General features: G+C 38.3%; 2 protein-coding genes across 2 annotated transcripts; one reads left to right on the top strand and one right to left on the bottom strand.

The window, feature by feature from the left end:
• Positions 1-11,865: 11,865 nt before the first annotated feature.
• On the bottom strand, positions 11,866-15,187 carry LOC131541471 (histone H2A.V). The gene is given in 6 exon segments (XM_058777227.1): positions 11,866-12,057; positions 12,156-12,285; positions 13,333-13,387; positions 13,389-13,444; positions 13,598-13,675; positions 15,030-15,187. Coding segments are annotated over 6 exon segments (384 nt in total). The 5' UTR covers positions 15,033-15,187; the 3' UTR covers positions 11,866-11,995.
• Positions 15,188-17,211: 2,024 nt separating this feature from the next.
• Positions 17,212-19,606, top strand: purba (purine-rich element binding protein Ba). The gene has a single exon (XM_058777225.1). It carries the CDS (start codon positions 17,242-17,244, stop codon positions 18,154-18,156), a length of 915 nt encoding a protein of 304 aa, XP_058633208.1. The 5' UTR covers positions 17,212-17,241; the 3' UTR covers positions 18,157-19,606.
• Positions 19,607-26,615: the final 7,009 nt, after the last annotated feature.

The following is a 26,615-nucleotide window of genomic DNA, read 5'->3' as shown; positions in this document are numbered from 1 at the left end:
TTATGTAGTTTCAACATTAGCTTGTCATGTAACAAATTATTTTATCAAAAGAGTACTTCATTTTAATGTACAAATTAGGGCTGTCAAACGATTAATTACAATTAATCGCATCCAAAATAAAAGTTGTTGCTTACATAATAAATATACACAGTACACACTCATATATTATGTACTGTATATATAAATATAAACAGATGCATGTATATATTTACGAAAAATATGTTATGTTTATATTTATTATTAATATAAATTTAGACGTAAATATTTTCAAAATATATACTGTATGTGTGTGTATTTATATATACAGTATATAATAAATACAGTGGGTACGGAAAGTATTCAGACCCCCTTAAATTTTTCACTCTTTGTTATATTGCAGCCATTTTTCCTCATTAATGTACACAGCACCCCATATTGACAGAAAAACAGAATTGTTGACATTTTTGCAGATTTATTAAAAAAGAAAAACTGAAATATCACATGGTCCTAAGTATTCAGACCCTTTGCTGTGACACTCATATATTTAACTCAGGTGCTGTCCATTTCTTCTGATCATCCTTGAGATGGTTCTACACCTTCATTTGAGTCCAGCTGTGTTTGATTATACTGATTGGACTTGATTAGGAAAGCCACACACCTGTCTATATAAGAGCTTACAGCTCACAGTGCATGTCAGAGCAAATGAGAATCATGAGGTCAAAGGAACTGCCTGAAGAGCTCAGAGACAGAATTGTGGCAAGGCACGGATCTGGCCGAGGTTACAAAAACTTCTGCTGCACTTCAGGTTCCTAAGAGCACAGTGGCCTCCATAATCCTTAAATGGAAGACGCTTTGGGACGACCAGAACCCTTCCTAGAGCTGGCCGTCCGCCAAACTGAGCTATCGGGGAGAAGAGCCTTGGTGAGAGAGGTAAAGAAGAACCCAAAGATCACTGTGGCTGAGCTCCAGAGATGCAGTCGGAGATGGGAGAAAGTTGTAGAAAGTCAACCATCACTGCAGCCCTCCACCAGTCGGGGCTTTATGGCAGAGTGGCCCGACGGAAGCCTCTCCTCAGTGCAAGACACATGAAAGCCCGCATGGAGTTTGCTAAAAAACACCTGAATAAGATTCTCTGGTCTGATGAGACCAAGATAGAACTTTGGCCTTAATTCTAAGCGGTATGTGGAGAAAACCAGGCACTGCTCATCACCTGTCCAATACAGTCCCAACAGTGAAGCATGGTGGTGGCAGCATCATGCTGTGGGGGTGTTTTTCAGCTGCAGGGACAGGACGACTGGTTGCAATCGAGGGATTGAATGTGGCCAAGTACACGGATATCCTGGACGAAAACCTTCTCCAGAGTGCTCAGGACCGCAGACTGGGCCGAAGGTTTACCTTCCAACAAGACAATGACCCTAAGCACACAGCTAAAATAACGAAGGAGTGGCTTCACAACAACTCCGTGACTGTTCTTGAATGGCCAGCCAGAGCCCGGACTTAAACCCAATTGAGCATCTCTGGAGAGACCTAAAAATGGCTGTCCACCAACGTTTACCATCCAACCTGACAGAACTGGAGAGGATCCGCAAGGAGGAATGGCAGAGGATCCCCAAATCCAGGTGTGAAAAACTTGTTGCATCTTTCCCAAAAAGACTCACGGCTGTATTAGATCAAAAGGATGCTTCTACTAAATACTGAGCAAAGGGTCTGAATACTTAGGACCATGTGATATTTCAGTTTTTCTTTTTTAATAAATCTGCAAATATGTCAACAATTCTGTGTTTTTCTGTCAATATGGGGTGCTGTGTGTACATTAATGAGGAAAAAAAATGAACTTAAATGATTTTAGCAAATGGCTGCAATATAACAAAGAGTGAAAAATTTAAGGGGGTCTGAATACTTTCCGTACCCACTGTATACACACATACATTATGTAAACAGAAACTTTTATTTTGGATGCAATTAATCGTTTGACAGCACTATTACAAATTATAATTTATCAATGTAATGCCACTGACATTTCGTAAGAGTACAGTGAATTATGCATGTTTTAACATGCGGTCACATTTACTGTTGTTCGGTTTATTTTCGCAGCTAAATTCAGTTCTTTCAATAGGAATCCAAGCCGTAATTTCGCATCGAGACAAAATTTTAAACATGCAGATTTCGCCCCGTGTTCAAGTTGGTTCAAAACCCTCCGTTATTATGGACAATAGAAAATGGACAGTTTTATTTATCGTATACAAAAAGGTCCAATATGATGTCCAAAGATGTGCAATATGTCGGAATAGCCCTGCTTTCTGAATAAAAGCCAACTGGTCTAACTTAAGAAGCTTTTTGAACGCTATTTGAGCACAAGAAACAACATTTATGACAGATTTTATTGGTTCACATTTCAAACATAAAATTTAATCGTGAGTTCGGCGAATGTTTGGATTTCGCTCGAGCAACAGTAAATGTAAGAGTAAAAGTTTTAGAATGAGACATTTTCACACATTTGCAGTTATACATCATACCAATCAATCATATTTTTAGCTGTTTAAGAGTTATAGGCTCAGACATGAATGGATAGTTTAACTGACTGAATGAGATAAATGAACTCGAACAACTGAATTAATGCTATAAAAAGTACTTGAAAGCACCATATGTGACCCTGGAGCACAAAACCAGTCATAAGGGTCAGTTTTTTAAAATTGCTAAAATAAATAAGCTTTCCATTGATGTATGGATTGTTAGGATCGGACAATATTTGGCTGAGATGCAAAAAAAATCTAAATATTGAGAAAATCACCTTTAAAGTTGTGCAAATGAAGTTCTTAGCAATGCATATTACTAATCAAAAATGAAGTTTTGATATATTTACGGTAGGAAATTTACAAAATATCTTCATGGAACATGATCTTAATATCCTAATGATTTTTGGCATAAAAGAGAAATGTATAATTTTGAGCCATACAATGTATTGTTGGCTATTGCTACAAATATACCTGTGCTGCTTATGACTGCTTTAGTGCTGCAGGGTCACAAAGGTTTTTTAGGACAATGTCATGATTTTATGGATATGTACCAAGGGCACCATTTTCTTGAAAGATTTGATTTACTGTTACATAAATATGGTAGTCATTCAGCACCATGGTTTATTATCCATTCTATTCAGTAGGAACAGATGAATGGATCATCAGAGTTTTAGGAGGGCAGTTAGCATGTCTTAACAAGGCTTTAGACTGAGATGTATTTTATTACTGCATGTCCTGAGAGGGAGACTAGACAGAGCGTATAAATTATGCATCCAGCAAACACTCATTCTGCTGACGGCACATCTCCTGTTCTCGGCTAGACGAATCCAGAGCAACTCCAAAATGTAATGTTCTCAGCTCTTTGGGAGTCAATCACATCAATATCTGTGACAGTGGGTGATTCTCATATTTCTCATGATAAGTCATATTTCTTGAGCAGCAAATCAGCATATTAAAATAATTTCTGAAAAATCTTATGGCAATGAAGACTGGAGCAATGATGCTGAAAATTCAGCTTTGACATGATATAAATAAATTATATTATAAAACACATTAAAATAGAAAAGAGTTATTTTAAATTGTAATAATATTTCACAATGTTTGTTAAGTTTTGATTAAACAAAATTGGTGATCAGAAGAGACTTCTTAAAAACACATTAAAAAATCTTACTGACCCCAACATTTTGAACAGTACTGTAAATAAGGGATATACAGTTACATACAGTTATTATTTTGTCACAGCGATCGACAAACTGCACATATCTGACTTCTCATATGGCTATTTTCTGGAATAAATTATTGATTTGTTTAAATGATTGCTTGATGCAACTAGCACAACACATAAATACAGTTTAGTTATTATATAGTTAATTGTTATATTTTTACCATATCAAGCATTGTTCAGTGAACATATTTTGCACCGAGTCCTCTGAAGCATATCCAATTCCTGCTAAAAGAAGTCCTGAAATATTTAATCAGGTAAATTATTAAAAGACAGCAGCTTAATTTTAGCAATGATTATGTTCCAGAAATAATCTCAGTGAACATTATGGATATGATTACACATTCAGATAATAATACTGAGATATTTGTTCGTTGCTGAAGTAATGCAAGAAACTCAGCTTTAAACACAAGGGAACATGAACATTTTGTTATTAATTATATGCATATTTTTAAATTGATTCTTTAATTTTGTGACATCTATGATTTAATCACCTATTTGAAACACATTATGCATTAAAACAAAAATATCTCCATCACTGCATGGTGATGATGTTTAGGAGTGCAACGACTGCTAGCTTATTAAAACAGAACTTCAAAGAAGCACTATAAACCTGCAGTACTGAATCATATTTGTGGGACTGGCAACTTTACCATCGATATTATTGTATCTTGTCCTCAGCCCCCTCCATCCTTCTCTCTGCTATATATAGGCTTCTGCATTGCAGATGTCCCATAACCCAAAGCCTGCAGTCGCGTGTGAGATCTTCTTTTAATTCCCAGGTTAAAACTGTTCAATCTCGCATGCACACACACACACACACACACACACACACGCACACACAGACTGCATATCTAATACAGCATGACTCAGCAGAACAGCGAGGTGTAACACACACACACACACACACAAACAGACGCAAACAAACACACACACACACACACACACACACACACACACACACACACAGACTGCATATCTAATACAGCATGATGCAGCAGATCAGTGAAGTGTAACACACACACACACACAAACAGACACAAACACACACACAGTCTGGTATTTGTGGTTTACGGGGACTCTCCATAGGCGTAATGGTTTTTATACTGTACAAACTGCTATTGTCCTACACCTAAACCTACCCCTTACAGGAAACTACTGGCAATTTTTTAATTTCATAAAACACCGTTTTGTATGTTTTTTTTAAGCCTTTTGTTTTACGGGGACACAGGAAGTATCCTCATAAACCATGTTTACATTATAGTACCCATGTTATTATACACATTTGTGTCCTCATAAACCATATATACCAGTACACACAAAAACACACACACACTCTGTATAGCTATCTTTGTGAGGACATACATTGACACAATGCAATCTCTAGCTCCTTACCCTACCCTTCAGAACTAAGTGCCTCACCCAAACCCTTACCCTAAACCTACCCTTTACCCAATTATAACCTGACCCCTAAAACCAAGTCTTGACCCTCAAACAGGCCTTTAAAGGGGTCCCAGAAATTGAGGACCGGCCAAAATGTCCTCACTTTACAAGATTGTCCTCACTCCGATGGTCTAAAACTCAAACCGGCCCTCACAAAGATAGCTGTACAAGTGCACACACACACACACACACAATCTAATTCAACTGGGTGACAGTGAGGCGGGCTAGTCGCGGGTCAAAACACCACTCTTCCGTTCCGATTAGAACATCAAACAGGTTCTCCCCACTCGGTGACACACCCACTGAGAAACCTGATGAAAGTGCTCTAGTTATTGGCGATTCTATTGTACGGAACTTGAAAATAGAGACACAAGCCACCATAGTCCATTGTTTACCGGGAGCCAGAGCGCCTGACATCTGGGCAAATTTAAAAGTGCTGACTAATGCTAAACGTAAATTCAGTAAAATTATTCACGTCGGCGCTAATGATGTTCGACTTCACCAGTCGGAGATCACCAAAAATAATGTTAAAGAGGTGTGTGAACTTGCAAGTACGATGTCAGACACTGTAATATGCTCTGGTCCGCTCCCTGCTTACCGTGGCGATGAGATTCATAGCAGACTGTCGTCACTCAATGGCTGGATGTCTAAGTGGTGCCCGCAAAATAACATAGGCTTTATAGATAATTCTATAAGATCGCAAGATCGAGCAGTCTTTGCAATGTGGTCTTTGAAGGTCAGCTGGTCATCAAAGATTACACCAAGATTTCTGACCGAAGTTGATGGGGTAATTGTTGATGAACCTAACTGGATCGTGATGTCATGCTGTAGAGTTGGATCGGCGGGAAAGACAAGAAGCTCAGTCTTTGCCAGGTTGAGCTAAAGGTGATGTTCTTTCATCCATGCCGAGATGTCCGCCAGGCAACCTGAGATCCTTGCAGCTACCGTTGGATCATCTGGTTGAAAAGAGAGGTAGAGCTGTGTGTCATCAGCATAGCAGTGGTAGGAGAATCCATGTGCCTGTATCATATGATGGGACCCAGTGATGTAGTGTATGTGGAGAAGAGGAGGGGTCCAAGAACCGATCCCTGAGGAACCCCAGTGACCAGTGTATGTGCTTTGGATACCTCCCCTCCCCAGGCCACCCTGAAAGACCTACCAGTGAGATAGGATTCAAACCAGCGAAGTGGAATTCCAGCGATGCCCAGTGATGAGAGGGTGGAGAGGAGTATCTGATGGTTGACAGTGTCAAACGCGGCAGATAGATCCAGCAGAATGAGGACTGATGATTTGGAATGGGCTTTTGCAATTCGCAGGGCTTCAGTGACCAAAGAAGCGCAGTCTCAGTTGAATGGCCACTCCTGAAACCTGACTGTTTAGCGTCCAGTTTGTTGTTCTGTGAAAGAAACAGTGAGACCTGGTTGAAGACAACACGTTCAAGTGTTTTCGCTATGAATGGAAGGAGAGAGACAGGTCTATAGTTTTCTATAAGAGAAGTGTTTAATGTAGGTTTTTTGAGCAGTGGGGTTACCCGAGCCTGTTTGAACGCAATGGGGAAGATGCCTGTGAGGAGGGATGTGTTGATGATGTGTGTGAGTGTCGGTAAGAGCGTGGGAGAGATTGCTTGCAGAAGGTGCGAGGGGATTGGGTCAAGAGGACATGTTGTAGGATGGTTGGAGAGGAGAAGTTTGGATACTTCAGCCTCCGTCAGGGGACAGAAGGAGAAAATGGGAGGTTTAGCAGTGGAAGTGGTTGGTTGGGGGTCCTGTGTGCGTGGAGGTGAGAACTGATCACTGATCGATCTAGTTTTGTCTGTAAAAAACGTTGCAAAGTCATCAGCTGTAATAGAAGTGGTGGGAGGTGGTGGAGGGGGACAGAGGAGAGAATTAAATGTTCTGAAGAGATTACGCATGTCTGGAGAACTGTTGATCTTGTTGTGGAAATGTGAGGATTTGGCAGTGTGGACAACAGCAGAGAAAGATGAGAGCAGAGACTGATACCTACTCAGGTCCGACGGATTGTTTGATTTGCGCCATTTTCTCTCTGCCGCTCTGAGTTTAGTCCGATGTTCACGAAGAACATCAGATAACCAGGGGTTAGAAGGGGCAGTCCGTGCTGACCTAGAGGAGAGAGGACAAATGTCATCTAGACAAGATGTTAAGGTAGAGCATAAAGTTTCAGTAGCTGCGTTTACATCCAGAGATGAGAAATGGGTAGTTGAGGGAAGAGAGGAGGATACTACAGAGGAAAGATGGGAAGGAGAAAGGGAGCGTAGGTTTCGTTTAAAAGTAACTGGTAGGGGGGTTGGTGGCACATGGGTAGCAAAATGTAGTGTAAATGTAATGAAGAAATGGTCCGAGATATGTAGCGGTTGTACCAGAATGTTATCTGCAGTACAATTGCGTGTGTAAATTAAATCAAGTTGGTTGCCTGATTTGTGCGTGCTAGTAGTGGTAAGGCGATTGAGATCAAATGAAGCTAGGAGTGAGTGGAAGTCTGTAGCATAAGGCTTGTCTAGGTGAATGTTGAAATCACCAAAGACTAAGAGTGGAGTGCCATCCTCCACGAAAGAGGACAACAACCCGTCCAGCTCCTCTAGGAAGGTGGCTAGAATTTGTCCAGGGGGACGGTAGATTACCACAATCTGGAGTTTTATCGGAGCTGATACAGTAATGGCATGACATTCAAATGAGTTGTAATTGCAAAGGGTAGAGCGGGTTGAGTATTTCCAATTGTGTGAAACGAGCAGGCCAGTGCCCCCACCCCGACCAACTTGACGCGAAGTGTGAGAGAAAGAGAAATTAGTAGAGAGAACAGCTGGGGTTGCTGAGTCTTCTGGACGAATCCAGGTCTCAGTCAAGCCCAAGATGCTGAGAGTGGATTTTAAAGAAAAGGCAGAAATGAAGTCAGCTTTGTTGACGGCTGACTGACAATTCCAGAGACCCACCGAGAAAGCCAGAGGTGTAGTGGAAGATGTAGAGATAGGGCGTAGGTTAGCAGGATTATGTTGCCGTCTGCGTGTGATGTTAGAGCGTGGCTGAGAGAGAACCGGAATGTTTTGGAGACACATGATAGAGGTATAAATAGGTAGGAAACGAAGTATTCTTTCCTAGCAGCAAGTAATTAATTTAAACAACAGAACTAAGAACAAGTATTAAAACACTTACGCACTGCCGTCCGTCTCTTCTGGTGACTAATCGACTTATTGTAAATAATCTTCCTGATTTATCTCAGTTCCTCAGCATATCCAACAGCACAGAACAACTTGAGAACTATGGACTCTCTCTTTTCTAGCACTTTAGATGCGGTTGCTCCTTTACGCTTAAGGAAGATTAAGGATAAGAGTCCAACACGTGGTATAATGAGCACACTCGCGCCCTAAAGAGAGCAGCCCGGAAAATGGAGCGCAGTTTTTTTCATCTCTTTTAGAAGAAATCAAACATAACCCTCGGTATTTATTCAATACAGTGGCTAAATTAACAAAAAATAAAGCATCAACAGGTGTTGGCATTTTCCAACAGCACAGCAGTAATGACTTTATGAACTATTTTACTTCCAAGATCCATACTATCAGAGATAAAATTGTGCTATTATTAATTCATCATTGTCATTAGGATATGTCCCCAAAACCTTCAAATTGGCTGTTATTAAGCCTCTCATTAAAAAAACACAACTGGACCCCAAAGATCTAGTTAATTACAGACCGATCTCGAATCTCCCTTTTCTGTCAAAGAAACTAGAAAAGGTAGTATCCTCACAATTATATTCCTTCTTAGAGAAAAATGATATATGTGAGGATTTCCAGTCAGGATTTAGATCGTATCATAGTACTGAGACTGCTCTCATTAGAGTTACAAATGACCTGCTTCTATCATCTGATCGTGGTTGTATCTCTTTATTAGTTCTACTGGATCTTAGCGCTGCGTTCGACACTATCGACCACAACATTCTTATGAATAGACTAGAAAACTTTGTTGGCATTAGTGGAAGTGCATTAGTACTTATCTGACCGCCATCAGTTCGTAGCAGTGAATGAAGAGGTATCATATCGATCACAAGTGCAGTATGGAGTACCTCAAGGCTCAGTACTAGGGCCGTTACTTTTCACGCTTTACATGTTACCCTTGGGAGATATTATCAGGAAACATGGTGTTAGTTTTCACTGTTATGCTGATGATACTCAGCTCTATATTTCTTCGTGGCCCTGTGAAACACACCAAATTGAGAAACTAACGGAATGCATAGTCGATATAAAACACTGGATGACGAGTAATTTCTTACTGCTAAATTCTGAAAAAACAGAGGTGTTAATTATTTCTTTCTTATGTCTTTCTTATTCCGAGATCACCGTAGCCACCAGATCCAGTCCGTATCCAGATCAGATGGTGGATCAGCACCTAGAGATGACCTCTACAGCCCTGAACGTCAGCGGAGATCAGGATACCTAGATGAACCCCAGAGACAAATCCCCAGTGAAGACCTCGTCACCTAGACAGCCATTGAGACAAGACCATGGGAACCAGATGAGTCCTCTGCACAATCTGACTTTGCTGCAGTTGGAATTGAACTGCTGGTTCGTCTGGTCAGAGGAGAACTGACCCCCGACTGAGCCTGGTTTCTCCCAAGGTTTTTTTCTCCGTTCTGTCACCGATGGAGTTTTGGTTCCTTGCCGCTGTCGCCTCTGGCTTGCTCAGTTGGGGACACTTAATTTCCAGCGATATCGTCAACTTAATTGCACAGAGAATTCAATAACAAAATGCTTTTAACTGAAAATTGAGTGTTTAATCTTATTTTACATTATTGACACTATTTTCCTATTTGATACTGTAAAATTGCTTTGACACAATCTGTATTGTTAAAAGCGCAATATAAATAATGGTGACTTGAATAAAGGTAATACAGCATGATGCAGCAGAACAGTGAGGTCTAACACACAATCACACACACGCTGCATGGTCAAAGCAACAATATTCACCTTGCTGCAGCTGTCTAGGACATTTAAAAAAAAAAAAGTATAAATGTTTTATGTTTGTGATGCTACAAAGACTTCCTTTAGATGCATTTGGTATGTATAATGTGGACAAATTATATTATTCTATAATTCAGTGCTTGTGCATCCGGCAGTTCCTTGGAACATGACTGGAGTCTGACCATCTGTAAACATACTCAAGGTTTTACAGAAAGTCCAGACGAACCCACTTGGAGGATTTACTGTTAAAAATGTATTTCAGAGTGAAAAATGCTTTAAACAACATAAAAGTGACAGCAAGAAAAAGAACAGCACCGTATATTCAAACTTATCTGGTTGGCAACATATAAGCCTGTGAAGTGCACACACCAGTGGCTTTTATCAAAATGTCTTATTTTTGTAATGCTTAAGCATAGCTTACGTGAAATATTAGTGTTTTTTTTGGAATCACAGAAGTATCCTTCCACAATCTGCCTTGAATATGTGGTCTTCAGCGCCACCCAATGCCCACACTTTCTAAAGACATTTTATTTCCTATAACAAAAAAAATATGAAAGCAAAACAGGGAAAAGAGACATCTTATATCGGCCAAAACCGCGTTCCATATTACTACACGGAAGTCTTTTAAATAAAATTATCAAATTTATCAATAAAATCACCTGTTAAACACATAGAACAGCCTCAACTAGCTTAATTTATCAGGGTATAAAAGTTAAATTACCAACATCTTGGCAAGACTTTATTTTTACGGTATCCTTGTTACACGATGCATGTGCTTACTATTATAATAACGACAAATTATGCATAATTACTTGCAAGTTACCCTAAGCCAAACCCTAACCACAGAAAACATGTACTGTTGTGCATCTCTTACTAATCACCACATGCAATTATAAACGCACACTAACCATTAATTTAAAAATATATTGCTTATGCTTAATTGCATTAAATTAGCACTTTATATAGACCACGGAACTGAGAAGTTACATATAACACTGCGTCAAAAAGAACTAACTTCTATATAACAAATTTGAACTATAGCAATTTTATTTTTTATTTAATTGTAAATAACATGAAACCAAATGTCTAAAAACATTTATTTCACACTTAAGTAAATTATTAGGCTAGGCTCTAAACACATGAGATTTAAAAAAATATATATACACATACATTAATACTTATTTAGATGTTTATATGTATGTTAAAGCGTACTTTTTCACAATAAAAGTACTCATCACAAAATGTTTATAGTATTTACATACTCCATAATCAAAAGTCATTACTTTAAATACGTTTAACTTTACACTGATTGCACAAACAAGAATCCTGGGCTGCGTTTCCCAAAAGCATCGTAAGTCTAAATTGACTGTAGCTCCATTGGTTTCAATGGGTTTACGATGTACTTAAGCTTACGATGCTTTTGGGAAACGCAGCCCTGGTTGACATTTTGGCCCACAAACATTGAAACATGAAAGACAAAGGAAAATAAGAACAAACAACATTATTTTTTTCATATAAAATGTTTATCATTTTCATTTTTCAGTATAAAACAGCTCCATAGCTCTGGCCAATTCAACAACAATTCCACAGTCACATCAGGAAAGATCAGACACTTCCTGTTCGTCTCGCTCTAAAACACCTGACATTTGGGTTGAAGGGGGCGGGGCTTATTTGCCATTCTAGTTTTGGCGAAAGAACATTAACGCAAAACTAACAAATCACTTGTGGTTAGCTAGTATATCATTAATATTAACTTAAAAAAAAAAAAAAAAAAAAAAACGAACACATGAATGAATGAACACAAGCTGATCTGGTCACATCCCAAACAAGTCCTTGAGTCCACGTCCACAGCGACCCCAGCGGGAACTACGCAGTCTTCTGCTGGCCCTTCTTACCGATCAGGGACTTGTGGATGTGAGGAATCACACCTGCGAGAAGACAGCAAACACACAAGCGCGTCACATCCTCATCTGTCAACACGGCAGTGTGTTTGCAACAAGCACAAAGAAATTAAACTCTGACATACCTCCACCAGCGATGGTGGCCTTGATGAGGGAGTCCAACTCCTCGTCTCCACGAATGGCCAGCTGTAGATGGCGAGGAGTGATACGCTTCACCTTCAGATCTTTTGAAGCGTTTCCTGCCAACTCCAAAACCTACAGTCAAAGCAAAAATTATTCAGACACCAGATATAAATAGATTTTTTTTTTTAACTAGTGGGTGCAGGATACTATAGTTCATATGTGATATTGGACCACAAAACCAGTCATAAGGGTCATTTTTTTTAAATTAAGATTTATACAATCTGAATGATGAATAAAAGAGCTTTCCATTGATGCATGGTTTGTTAGGATCTGACAATATTTGGCTGAGATGCAACTATTTGAAAATCTGGAATCTGAGGGTGCAAAAAAGAAAATCAAAAATATTGAGAATAAACGCCTTTAAAGTTGTCCAATTAAGTTCTTAGCAATGCATAGTATTACTTATATAAAAACTTAATTTTTGACATTTACAGTAGGAAATTTACAAAATATCTTCATGGAACATGATCTTTACTTAATATCCTAATGATTTTTGGCATAAAAGAAAAATGTATAATTTCGATCCATACAATGTATTGTTGGCTATTGCTACAAATATACCTGAGCTGCTTATGACTGCTTTTGTGCTCCAGGGACACATTTATGTAAGTGAGGATAGCAAAATAAAGTGAACTGTGACATATTATACTCAAACATTCTCATACAGTAAAATTCGGGACCAAAAATTATTCAGACACTTTGACCTGAGCATGTTTTGCTTAAGTGTTTTTTTCTTTCATTGCTAACGCAACCTTTTTACACCAAGAATGAACAAAGTTAAGCATTGCTTGACCTAAATTAGTATTATCTAATTGTGTACTTAAATTTAACAGCTCAATTTGTGGATTATAATCCATTACATACCTTCCTATCAAAGTTATCTGACAATATCAATTTCTGATTTTTGCTGCATCTAAATTGCCCGTAAGGGATCTTAATAAAGTTTGACTTGACTATCAAGATGAATGTGTTCTGACAGTTTAATTTGTCATTTTATGACCATTTTCTAAACTACAGTGAATAAACTGATATAATGTGAGAAATGAAGGTTTGGTTTGACTGTATAGCACAAGAATTAAAGACAGCGGCGTGCTACAAATCAGCACTAATGAGTCTTACTTCAGCTGTGAGATACTCAAGGATGGCTGCGCTGTAGACGGCTGCTGTCGCTCCCACGACCATGGCTTGTAGTGCGGGTCTTCAAGTGCCTGTGGATACGGCCCACTGGAAACTACACATTTCAGATATGCATTCCCTTAGAAAGCAGCACCTGACATCATTTATTAGATTTTGCAACCTAAAAAAAAATCTGACTGAAGGATATTTAACAAATGGACACTTAAACATGGACAAACCCATGCAAATCATGAAAACAGACGCTCACCTGAAGTCCGGCCCTTTGTGAGCGAGACACTGCTTTTGCCTTGGCCTTGCCACTGTCTTTACCTGCCTTTCCTCCTGCCTACAAAACACACAGACTCAGATCCAATGCACAAACATCTTCAAGCACTTCAGTGCACAAAGCAATCAATTAGCATGATATTATGAGCAGACAATTATGGTCATTTGTATTTGCATCAGCATATTAGCAGTGTAAAGACATTTAAAGTATGCTGAAAAATATTCATACAATTTACATATAAAAATTAAATATGCAATCTTTAAATTATCTATAATACACAGTGTATTATATTAAACTTTGCATTAAAATAAAAATTAAATATGCAACTGCAAAAAAAAACTAATATTTATGTAGAATATATGCAACAATTTCCCATATGCAAAAAAACATAATATAATTGACAAACATTGCATAAAATTGTGTCAAATAATGCACAAATGTAACAATATTTGTAGAATACGTGTTACATTTTTCCATATGTAAAATATATGCAACAATATAACTGGCATATACAAATTAAATACTACATAAATTATATCTACACTCATAGAATATAAAACCGTAACCGTGTGTGAGAGGTAAACGTGTCAACTATTGTGCAGATCATTAATACATTTATTATTAGTGCATTACTCCCATGCAAATAATTACGGGTATATTTAAGCTCTACAACAACAACAACAACAACAACACAACACACACACACATACAAAAAAGACGCAGGTTTGGAGAAAATACTCTTCTTCTCTTGGCAATCTGCACCGTGTCCCGCCCGGAGGATATGATTAAAACGTCTATTAGGAATAGGATCCTGCTTTTCCTTCAAATGAATGAAAGTTTACTTAAAAACTTGCAGCAATGCCATCTGCCACTGCACTGCATGCCAACGAGTCGATTAACAGCAGCAGTTAAAGCTGGGAAATCTCCCGCTCGTGTAACTGCCACGCTTAACTTACGACACACTTTATCCCTGTTTCTGACATAAACCTGGACATAACGTTACTACAAAAACATAACGCAATTCTCAGAAGTCGCTGGTTTTTGAAGAACTGTACAGTGAATAAAGTTGATGTGAACTGATCCGCTCCACACTGCCGCTGATGGATAGAGTTTAGCTTAGCTTTCCTGCTCGGAGAAATCTCACAAAAACTGCGACGTATATCAACAAAACCCTTCTAATAAATACGATAGGTGGCTTATCGTTTAAATTAGGACCGCATACGTCGAGATTAAATGAATAACAACTACAAAAAGGCTATTGGCAGCACGAGCTAGCAGCGCAAAATCCAAGCAGCGCTAGCACGAAGCTAGCGCAGAATCTCTAGAAAGACGACAAATATGCACTAAAACAAAAGAAGAGGCATTTCGAGTTATAGAAAACAGATTTACGATCCAATACTGAAGAATTACATACCATTTCAGAGTATTACTTTGAATGGGATCCGGGGAGGTCTGTGTAAAATCTATTTCGCCCCTTGACTCGGAGGAACAATAAAGCCGTTCAGCAGAGAACGCTTGAGGCAAACCGAGCGCTGGAATCAGCCAATCAGAACGCCCGTTGTTGATTCGAATTTCGGGAAGGCCAATGAGATTTCAGCATGTATCTGCTTCTACCATCCCCCATCGATGAATGATGTTTGTACGGATAACACAGGGGGCGGGACTTGGCTGAAATTTTACAGAAAACATTTAACCTCTATTTAAGTCATTAATGACCTGACAAAAATTACAAGAACTCACGATTTTATGTAAATGACTTAAGAGTGAGCTGAATAATTCTAATCAAACTTTTTTCCAATCTCACTTTTGTAATTATGTCACACGAGGCGAAATCAAGTGTTAAAACATTTTCGGTTAATTATAATAAATTGGTGATTATTTTATAATAGATATAATAAAGGGAGTCTTTAACATTTTCCTTTATACAGCTTGCTGAACTCATGAATTAATTAATACTATATGCCCCAAAATTTATTTACACTATCCAAAACGTATTACTTAAAGGACGCATTGTATATTTTCTATGCATAAAAAAAAAAAACAGTTATACAATGGGTAAAAAAGCAAAAAAGACATAAAGCATGATATAAAATAAAATTAAAAATAGAAAACACAACACTATTCTGTAGTCTCGGTTCTTCGTTTGGACATAAATTTTGTCTGGATTCTGTCAGATTTTGTTTTGTTTTTTTATTAAATCAAATAAAAATATTTTTCGACATTCCATTCATTTCTATGGGGGGGGGGAATAAAGGGATGACCCAAGGGAATAAAGGTTAAATTTTCCATCACTACTTTATTTATAAGTTCAAATATAACCGTGTAGCACGGTATAGGCCTATTTGTAGCAATAACCAAAATTATAGATTTTTCTTTTATGCCAAAAATCATTAGGATATTAAGTAAAGATCATGTTCCATGAAGATATTTTGTAAATTTCCTACCGTAAATATATCAAAACTCAATTTTTAATTAGTAATATGCATTGCTAAGAACTTCATTTGAACAACTTTAAAGGTGATTTTCTCAATATTTAGATTTTTTTGCACCCTCAGATTCCAGATTTTCACATAGTTGTATCTCAGCCAAATATTGTCCGATCCTAACAAACCATACATTAACGGAAAGATTATTTATTCAGTTTTCAGATGATGCATAAATCTAAATTTCCCCTGATGACTGGTTTTGTGCTCCAGGGTCACATATTTAAATGGCTAGAACGCGGTAAAAACCACAGTAGTAGGTGTGCCGCTGGAAAGACCAAGTGAACTGTTATCTGCAATAAAGTGCTCGTATGTTATCGAAACAATAGGGTGGGATTTACACTTTGACAGCCCAAAGAGAACGAGGATTTGGTGTTTACTCGCATGACAGACGGGTGACGATCCAATAGGAGAAGCGAATATATGACTGACACGTCAAACAACCAATCACAAGATGTTCCTAAGGCGGTGACGTTCCACAGCTACGGCCCACTCATAGGACGCTCTCGGGTCAGAAGGCGGGACCTGATGAAATACGGGTGGGAAAAGCTTATATATCATTTTTTTTCTTAATATTTTTGTAGGTTTTCTTAATGATTTTTTTTGTGGTTATTTTAATTTTTTTAATTGTTATTTACCTTGTTTACCTTAATCTTGCGTGTTATGTGTTTTCGTGTACCATGTAAGTGGAACAAAATGTACAAATTTAATGTAAAAAAACGAAATCAAAATGAAGAATGAAGGTTAAACTTTCCGTGACGACTTTAGAAGTTCCTATATTTCAATTACTAGAATACGGTTAAAAAAAACACAGTAGGCGTGCCGTTGGAAGTGTTATCTGCAATGAAGTGCTTGTGTAAAGTACGTAACGTTATCGACACCACTGTACTGTCAAAACAATAGGGTGGGATTTACACTTTGACAGACCAAAGAGAACGAGGATTTGGTGTTTACTCGCATGACAGACGGGTGACGATCCAATAGGAGAAGAGAATAAATAACTGACACGTCAAACAACCAATCACAAGATGTTTCTAAGGCGGTGACGTTCCAGAGCAACGGCCCACTCATAGGACGCTCTCGGGTCAGAAGGCGGGACCTGATGAAATACGGGTGGGAAAAAAAATAGCTGAGCTCTGGGTGATGGTGAAGATGGCGGATGGGGACAGCGGGAGTGAGCGCGGCGGCGGAGGAAGCGGCGGAGGGAGCGGGTTCCAAGCGTTCCAGAGGGACCAAGAGACCCAAGAGCTGGCGTCCAAACGCCTCGACATCCAGAACAAGCGCTTCTATCTGGACGTCAAGCAGAACTCGAAGGGCAGGTTCATCAAGATCGCCGAGGTCGGCGCTGGGGGCTCCAAAAGCCGCCTGACGCTTTCCATGTCGGTCGCAGCGGAGTTCCGGGATTACCTCGGGGATTTCATCGAACACTACGCCCAGCTCGGGCCCAGCACTCCGGAGCAGATCGCGCAGTCCTCCGGAGGCGAGGACGGAGGGCCTAGACGGGCCTTGAAGAGCGAGTATCTCGTGAGGGAAAACCGCAAATACTACCTCGATCTGAAGGAGAACCAGCGCGGGAGATTCCTGCGGATCCGGCAGACCGTTAACCGCGGCGGGTTCGGTGTTCCCGGCGGCGGAGGCGGAGGGATTCAATCCGGGCAAACTATCGCTCTCCCCGCTCAGGGTCTCATCGAGTTCCGCGACGCGCTGGCGAAGCTGGTCGACGACTACGGCGGCGACGACGAGGAGCTGGCCTGCGGCGGCGGAGGAGCAGGAGGAGGTTACTCGGAGCTACCTGAGGGGACCTCAATAACCGTGGACTCCAAGCGGTTCTTCTTCGACGTGGGCTCCAACAAGTACGGCGTGTTTCTGCGTGTGAGCGAGGTGAAACCCAGCTACAGAAACTCTATCACGATCCCCTTCAAAGCGTGGAGCAAATTCGGCGGAGCGTTCTGCCGCTACGCCGAGGAGATGAAGGAGATCCAAGAGCGGCACAGAGATAAAACGTTCGAGCGGAGAACCGAAGAGGAGTCTGAGGGCGACGATTTGGACGACGACTGACCGGCGGAGGTGTCGCGTCGCTGGGCAACCGCGCAGAGCGAGAGTCGCGCTCTGGAGGGGGATGCATGAAACGATCGACGGCGAATAAAAAGATGTTTGACTGAGAAACACTGTCGTGTATATGTAAGAGAAACCTGTTTAAAGCAGTGTAGACTATGTTTGGCTAGATAAATGGATTTTTCTGCTGGCTGCTCTCTGTAGGTCTTGTCATTTTGAAAGTTTTCCCCTTTATAAAGAAAGAAAAGCAAGCACCCTTTCACGCAGAGACTGAGTTCACAAGCAGGGATGTTATAGTGTTAGTGTGTCAAGAAGAACCGATGATTATCTCTACTATAGGTGTTTTTGGTGTTGTACCCTGCGATGGAGAGCAAACCAGCATCATCTGAGCGACTTGGTGTGCATCTCATAGTTAGCTCATTCAGGATGTGTGTGTGTGTGTGTGTGTGTGTGTGTATACATTTTATATATATATATATATATATATATATATATATATATATATATATATATATATATATATAAGACTCAGATCAAACAGCGTCAATATTGCAGGTTGTGTGGACACACAATACAGTTCAAGCAACAATGTACAAACCGTTAAAATGGTGCTATAAAGTGTCACGCCGGCTGGTGGCTTTTATTTAGTTCTCCTCCTGTTTCTTGTCAGGATCGAGCAAATTATTCTGATTGTATGAACTGAATTGGGAAGTGCATCGAAGATGCCACTAAATTTACCGGGTTTGACCTTGATGGGTGAATTAGTAGTTTTAGAGCTTTGGTGACATAACTGGAAAGGAAATCAAATGTAGAACAACACCCAGCTGGGTTTAAATAGATTTATTTTTAAAAAACAATATACAGAAATATATATATATATAGAAATATATTTATATATAGACCTATAGAATCAATTATAAATGCTTTGTGAACAGGCTATTTAACAAATAAAAGTCGGATGCAATTATATAGGGAGATATTTCTTACTGCTTTTCCATTCATTTCCTAAGGTCTCGGAAGAGCAAGATTTGTGATATACAAACTAGACTTCTCAGTTTAGCTTGTGTTCCTTTTTTCAACAACCCCAATGACATAACTATCTTCTTTATTTCTCTGCGATCTCTTCCTCTGCTTATTAAGTTGTCGCGAGTCTTACTGCAGTATATCTGCTCCTCTTGTTTTTGTTTTTTTGTCGTGGGTGTTGGATATTTTTCATTTGATTGGAGAAAAAGTGAGAGTTTTGATTTCCAGGCCTTCTGTAACCACGAGAATTAGCCATACGCGCCACCCAGGAGCCATAGGGATTTTTTACTAACTTCAATATCCATGAGTTTTGACCTCATTCTTGTCTGTACTGTGTTATGTGATAAAGGCAGCTGTTCAGTCGAGTGTGTTCTGCTGTAATTCTCCACAAACTTCCTTTGAACAATAAATAGAATTTCTTTGCTGACAACCTGAGTTTGTTTTACTCTTTCGTGACTCTTGACAGCTGTGCGTTGTGAGTGATTCTTCTACACCAAGCAGATCTGCAGAAATGCTGTTTTCAAGCAGTTTTTCCAGTGAAATGCAGCTGCTGTCACTAGATCGTCATCATCCTGGCTTCTGCAAACTCCCAAAACAATCACGTTTATACTGCAACAAACACAAATCACAATCTTTCATAATGTTTAGTGCTTGACCTGCAGCATCTCTTATATCTCTCATACATACATTAAAAAAAAAGACCTAGTGTTCTCTGTTCTTTTTCTATGCTATCTACTTGTTTTCATTTTATTACATGTGAAAACTACTGCTGCATCCAGATGCTTAGGATGGTGCAGCTGATGACAACATTAGTGTAGCTGTGTTACATTTATTAACTAATTATATATAACTAATTAGTGTTAGCTGGCTATAACGGAAGCACCACTAATACTGTTTCTTATACAGTACATCATAATTTGAGCAATTAAACATCCTGCACTGGACATGAATTATACTTCAAATCATGTGGTTTTAGTTGATGGCAATTAAAACAGGCCACTTGTTTACTTAAAGGGACAGTTCACCCAAAAATAAAAATACTGGCATCATTTACTCTCCCTCGTGTCATTCCAAACCTGACTTTCTTTCTTCTGTGGTACATAAAAATAATATATTTTGAAGAAAGCCAAACAGTTTCAGTTCTATTGACTGTATTTTCTGCTCTTGGAAGTCAGCAGGTCCTGAAACAGAAGAAAACCAGAGTGCAAGGATTTCAAGGCCTGTTGGAATCAAATTAAATCTTGTGACACTGTCAGGTTGTGCAAGATGAGGAATAATATGTACTTTGGAATTTGTAATCCGTTTTTTCAAAGTGACATGCGGTTATTTTGGCTTCGAAGAAGAATGCATTCTTGTCTGCGAATGAAAAGGAGTTTGAGCAGATATTCAAGAAAGAAGTTGTATTTTAACCGTACGTACATTTTCATCATGAGTCAACAGCTCAGTCATGTGCTCAGAATTGCACCATTAACAAATACATTATTAAGAAATTCATAACCTACAATGCTTCACAAAGCCATCAGGATAGAATAATATTTTTAACATCTGATGCTGTATCTAAATATGACAAACAACAGACCTGCTCAAACACACCTTTAGATTTGAAGAAATGTAGCATTCCATCCCTTGCTTATCAATGGATCCATTGCAGTGAATGGGTGCCGTCAGAATAAAGGTGTATTTCTTACGAACGCGAGTGGTGTGGATTATTGTGATGTTTTATCAGCTGTTTGGACTCTCGATCTGACGGCACCCATTCAACTCCATTGGTGAGCAAGTGATGGTAATTTCTTCAAATCTGTTCTGATGAAGAACAAACTCTGCATCTACATCTTGGATGGCCTGAAGGTGAGGAAATTTTCAGGAAATTTTCGTTTTTGGTGAACTATTCATCTGTTTATTGCATTATTTTAGTGTCATAATGGTGTTTTTTGTGTATGATTTCAGGTACCTTCTATATATTAGGCTAGTATCTTCAGCGCTTTCGGAAAAGTATCTGGGAATGGTGGTTATTATATTATAAACGTATATTATATCAGTTAATAAAACTTTTTTGAAGTGGGTTATGCTTTATTTTAAGGTGTCCTTGTTACAGTGTAATTATACATTTAAGTACTGAGTAATACTAATTAACTACATGTATTTACTATATGATTAGGGTTAGGGTTACTTGCATTTAATTATGCATAATTTATTGTTATTATAATAGTAAGTACATGTAATGTATAACAAGGACACCTTAAAATAAAGTGTTACTGTAATTTTAAGTCCAATCCATAAAACCTAAATTGTTGCTACTATATTTTTTACAGTAAAGTTCTTGCAAACAGTTTTTTTTAGTGCTATCAAATGATTAATCGCGATTAATCGCATGCAAAATAAAAGTTTTTTTCATATGTGTGTGTACTGTGTATATTTATTATATATATATATAAATACACATACATACAGTAGGATATTTTGAAAATATTTACGTGCATTTCCAAGTATATATTTATATTGATATAATTTAGCTATATTATATGTACATTTATTTAATAGACAAGCATAACATACTTTTCTGAAATATATACATGCATGTGTGTGTATGTATATATAAATATACACAGTACACACACATATATTATGTAAACAAAAACTTTTATTTTGGATGCGATTAATCGCGATTAATCATTTGACAGCACTAGTTTTTTGGTTTGTTTGTTTTTTTACTGTAAATTTCACAGATTTGTTTTTTTTTTCTCAGTGAGCTCCTCCAAATTGCTCCTATTTAGGTTAAATTAGAAGTCATTGTCAAATGTACTCTTGTACATGTTTCACTTGATCCTTATCAATTGTTTTGTAGTTGGTTTTGTTCAACTTCACGTGCTTCCGTCTCGACCCGGTCTCCCTGGAAGAAGAGACTGTGAAGTCTCAGTGGGATTCTCCTGGCTAAATAAAGGATACATTTCAAGAAGGCAAATCACATACTGAAGGCTTTTCGGGGAAGAAAAAAGCTTCTCAGTTGTTTAGAATAGAAGGATATCTGTTACCACTCACGCAGCTCACAGCTAAATCTGTAAAGGGATACGCCGTCTCGCTTTACAGTAACGATGAACAACTGTCTCTCCTCATTCTCATGTCTTGTATAAAGTCCTATTGCATCAGCGCTGAGAGTTAAACCCCGTGACCCTCATCTGACGTGATTCATAATCAGTCATGGTAAGACTCACTCACACACACACTCACACACACACACACACACACACACACACACACACACACACACACTCTCTCTCACACACACACACACACACTATCTCTCTCTCTCTCTCTCTCTCTCTCTCACACACACACACACACACACACTCTCTCTCTCTCTCTCTCTCTCTCTCACACACACACACACATGCACACACACTCTCTCTCTCACACACACACACACACACACACACTCTCTCTCTCACACACACACACACACACACACTCTCTCTCTCTCTCTCTCACACACACACACACACACACACACACATGTTTTTGTGAAAAGTGGGGACTCTCCATAGGCGTAATGGTTGTTATACTGTACTTACTGTATGTGCTATTGTCCTACACCAACTCTACACCTAAACCTACCCCTTACAGGAGACTGTGCATTTCAACTTTCCCCAAAAAACCTCATTCTGAGTGATTTATAAGCGTTTTGAAAAGTGGGGACATGGAGTAATGTCCTGAAAAGTCACCTTCACCTTGTAATACCTGCCATACCCTCGTCATTATACACATTTATGTCCTGACTTTTCACAAAAACACACACACACACACACACACACTCTCTCTCTCTCTCTCTCTCTCTCACACACACAAACACACACACACACACACACACACACGCGCGCACGCACACGTACACACACGCTAAGCTTCACTGATGACAGTTCAAGGGTATATGCAATGGCACGGCTGGCAGAGCGTCTCTGATTCAGGAGATTATTTCACATTCTCTGCCACGCTGCTGCTGCTGCTGATGATGATGATGAAGATAAGATGCAAACAGCTGTCAGACAGACTGTGCTTCATTCAGATTGTGCTGAGAGCTTCACTCTCAATCCACTAATCCTGAGAGATCTCCATTCACCTTGCACTGCTTATATGCCAGGCAGACACGCTTAACCAGTTATAGTTCCACTTCCCAATGAGTTTCACTAGTGAATCAGACCACAGAAATCTGTGACCTTGGAGCACAAAACCAGTCATAAAGGTCAATTTTTTTGAAATTGAGATTTATGCATCATCTGAAAGCTGAATAAATAATCTTTCCATTGATGTATGGTTTGTTAGGATCGGACAATATTTGGCTGAGATACAACTGTTTGAAAATCTGGAATCTGAGGGAATGCATATTACTAATCAAAAAGTTCAGATATATTTACAGTAGGAAATGTACAAAATATCTTCATGGAACATGATCTTAATATCCTAATGATTTTTGGCATAAAAGAAAAATGGATAATTTTGAGCCATACAGTGTATTGTTGGCTATTGCTACAAATATAGCTGTGCTGCTTATGACTGCTTCTGTGCTGCAGGGACACATTTATGCTCACTTGCAATAAGGATAAACATGGCTTTTTTAATATACTAAATAATATTAATACATCTCATTGATTGGTTTTGCATTCCATAATTAGCAGAATCATTCATCTAAAGCAACTTAATATACATAGAAAATATGTTTCTGTAAATACATAGAAGCATATACTGTACAGTACATAATGTGCACGTCTGTAACAAATATGTGTGTTATTTTATTCATTCTTTTATATGTTTATATGGTTTTTATTTGTTATTCTTTATTATTTACTTACTGTCTATTCTCATTAAATACATTGTTATGCGTGCCCCAGAGCTGGTGTTATTTTAGTAACTTTGATTACTTTTTGTTAATATTTTGAATTCAAATTTGTTATATTTTCTGTTTTCCTTTTCATTTTAGTCAACATTTTTTTTTTTTTGTAGTTTTGTCTTTTTGTGTGTGTGTGTGTGTTTCTTTATTAAGTTATTTTAGTACTTCAACCTAAAACAATTATTATTATTATTTTTTTTTAAAGAAATATTTCATTTATTTAGTCATGTCTATTTTATTTCAAGTAATTTTTAAAAGGTTTTAGTTAACTATAATCACCTTCAGAACTCATGGAAGCCACAACACATTTCTCATTCTATTCTATTCTGTTCTGTTCTATTCTCAAGCAATTTCTAATACTCAGAGTACTGTTTCAAGGACATTGTAAGGACATTTATTTTATTTGTGTAAATAATAAATTTGTTAGTGTTCACCTTGATTATTAGTCTCTTCTTGATTTGTCAACACAGAACTTTTTTGTTTTTAACTGCAGGTCATTGCATTTGAATAAGTTGCTTAGAATAAAAGTGTCTGTCAAAATCAGTGCCTACAAATAATTGAGAGCAATGTACAGGAGTGTGATTTGGAGGCGAGAGCTCCGTTATGATGATATGTATACAGAGGAGAGAGATGAGAGCAGCAGGGCATCAGAAGGACGTGACTCATGACAGAAACGCTATTCTGTGCACTGCAGGCTTTCCAGGGCTATATTTAGCTCTCATGTTGCCATGTACTGTATGTTCTCATATATATGTGCTTAAATGCATAGCTTTGTACTCTTTCTCTCCTTCCTGCACAGACCCCTCCACACACAAATACAGAATGAATTAAAAATCATTTTTAAAAATGCCATATCACTATTTTGAGAATTGTGTAAAGTCGGCTAATTTCTTTTTCACTTACTCTACATTGTCATTCATGCATAACAAGGCCAAACACTGGAAAGTATATGTTTATTTGGTAGTCATTAATAGAGTGAAGTATCAGCTACATATAAATCTATCCAGAATATTTTTAAATTTAAAATATGCATTTTTGCATCACATTTGCATATATTATTTAGTCAGTGCATGATACAGAAATGAGGTGTGCTTGGATTTTGTCAAAAAAAATAAGTAAAATACAATATACGAATAAAAAAGAAATACATGCATATATAAAAATTCATAGTCAATTTATGCTTGCAGAACGAGCTGATTATTTCAGCTTCACAGCTTTTATATAATATGGTTATCAGATACATTAATATATTTGCAGGTCATGTTACTAGAAAAACAATGCATATTAGATGTAGCATAAGCTATACAAACTCTAGTGCAATGCACTTTACTGATAAAACATTCTGATCTGAGTTCAGCAGTTACACTGCATCACCTGCAGAGGGCGCGCTTGTCTGAACTTTTACTGACTCCTCTTTGTGTCCCACGTGACATACTATAAAATATGCACTTTTACTTTCTGCTACCTACTTTCCAGACTAGTGTGTGGATTTCATAAGGTTATTTTGTCATCTGGCAGCATGAGAGATCTCTGTCTGCTAAGTAAACAAAGCTGCAGCTGTTGAGTGCATCAAGTATCCAACATTTGCAGCTTTGTTTTTTCATGATGCTGTGCACTTCTTGTGGAAATTTTCACTGTGTGAACAAAGTACTCTCATTACTGATACTGGCATCGAATAATGCATATATTACTGGTCAAAAGTGTTTTTTTGTTTTTTTTAAGAAGTCTCTTACGCTCAAGGTGGGCAAAAATACATTAAAAAAATGGGACATATTATTACAATTTAAAATGTAATTTTTTCCCCCTTACTTAGCCCAAGCCTTTAAACGGTTGTGTTTCTGCAAGAATAATAAGCAGAAATGTTTCTCGAGCAGTAAATCAGCATATTAGAATGATTTCTGAAGATCATGTGACACTGAAGACTGGAGTAATGATGCTGAAAATACAGCACAGGAATTGATTACACATTTTAATTAAAAACACGTATTTTTAAATTGCAATATTTCACAATATCACTGCTTTTACTGTATTTCACTCTTAAAAACAAAGCGATGCAGAAGAACCTTTAACATCTGAAGAACCTTTCTGTTTCACAAAAGCTTCTTTGTGGTGAAAGAGGTTCTTCAGATTATAAAAAGGTAAGAAAGAGATGTTCTTTGACTGAATGGTTCTTTGTGGAACCAAAAATGGTTCTTCTATGGCATCGCTGTGAAGAACCTATCAAACACCTTTATTTTTATGAGTGTTGGATCAAATAAATGCAGCCCTGGTGAGCAGAAGAGACTTCTTTCAGAAACACTAGAAATTGAGATATGCCCAACATCACTGCATTTCCTATCACTGTAATTCTAATGGAATTCTTAGCAGTTTTCTGGTTCAATCGCTTGCATCCGAGCATGAATCTTAACCTGCTGTCAGCTTTGCACAATAACACCATGAGTAATGTGCGGAACACACCTCACTGAAATACAAATAAAAGTGAAACACATGCAAATAAATGGAGAAAATGCAACGCCTCAAAGACCCCTGGCGGAATCGCTCCACTTGCGCTCATGTT

This window comes from Onychostoma macrolepis, chromosome 05, assembly GCF_012432095.1.
Source record: "Onychostoma macrolepis isolate SWU-2019 chromosome 05, ASM1243209v1, whole genome shotgun sequence".
NCBI classification, from domain to species: domain Eukaryota; kingdom Metazoa; phylum Chordata; class Actinopteri; order Cypriniformes; family Cyprinidae; genus Onychostoma; species Onychostoma macrolepis.
Note: the sequence above shows the minus strand (reverse complement) of the source record. Positions and strands in the feature narration are given on the sequence as shown.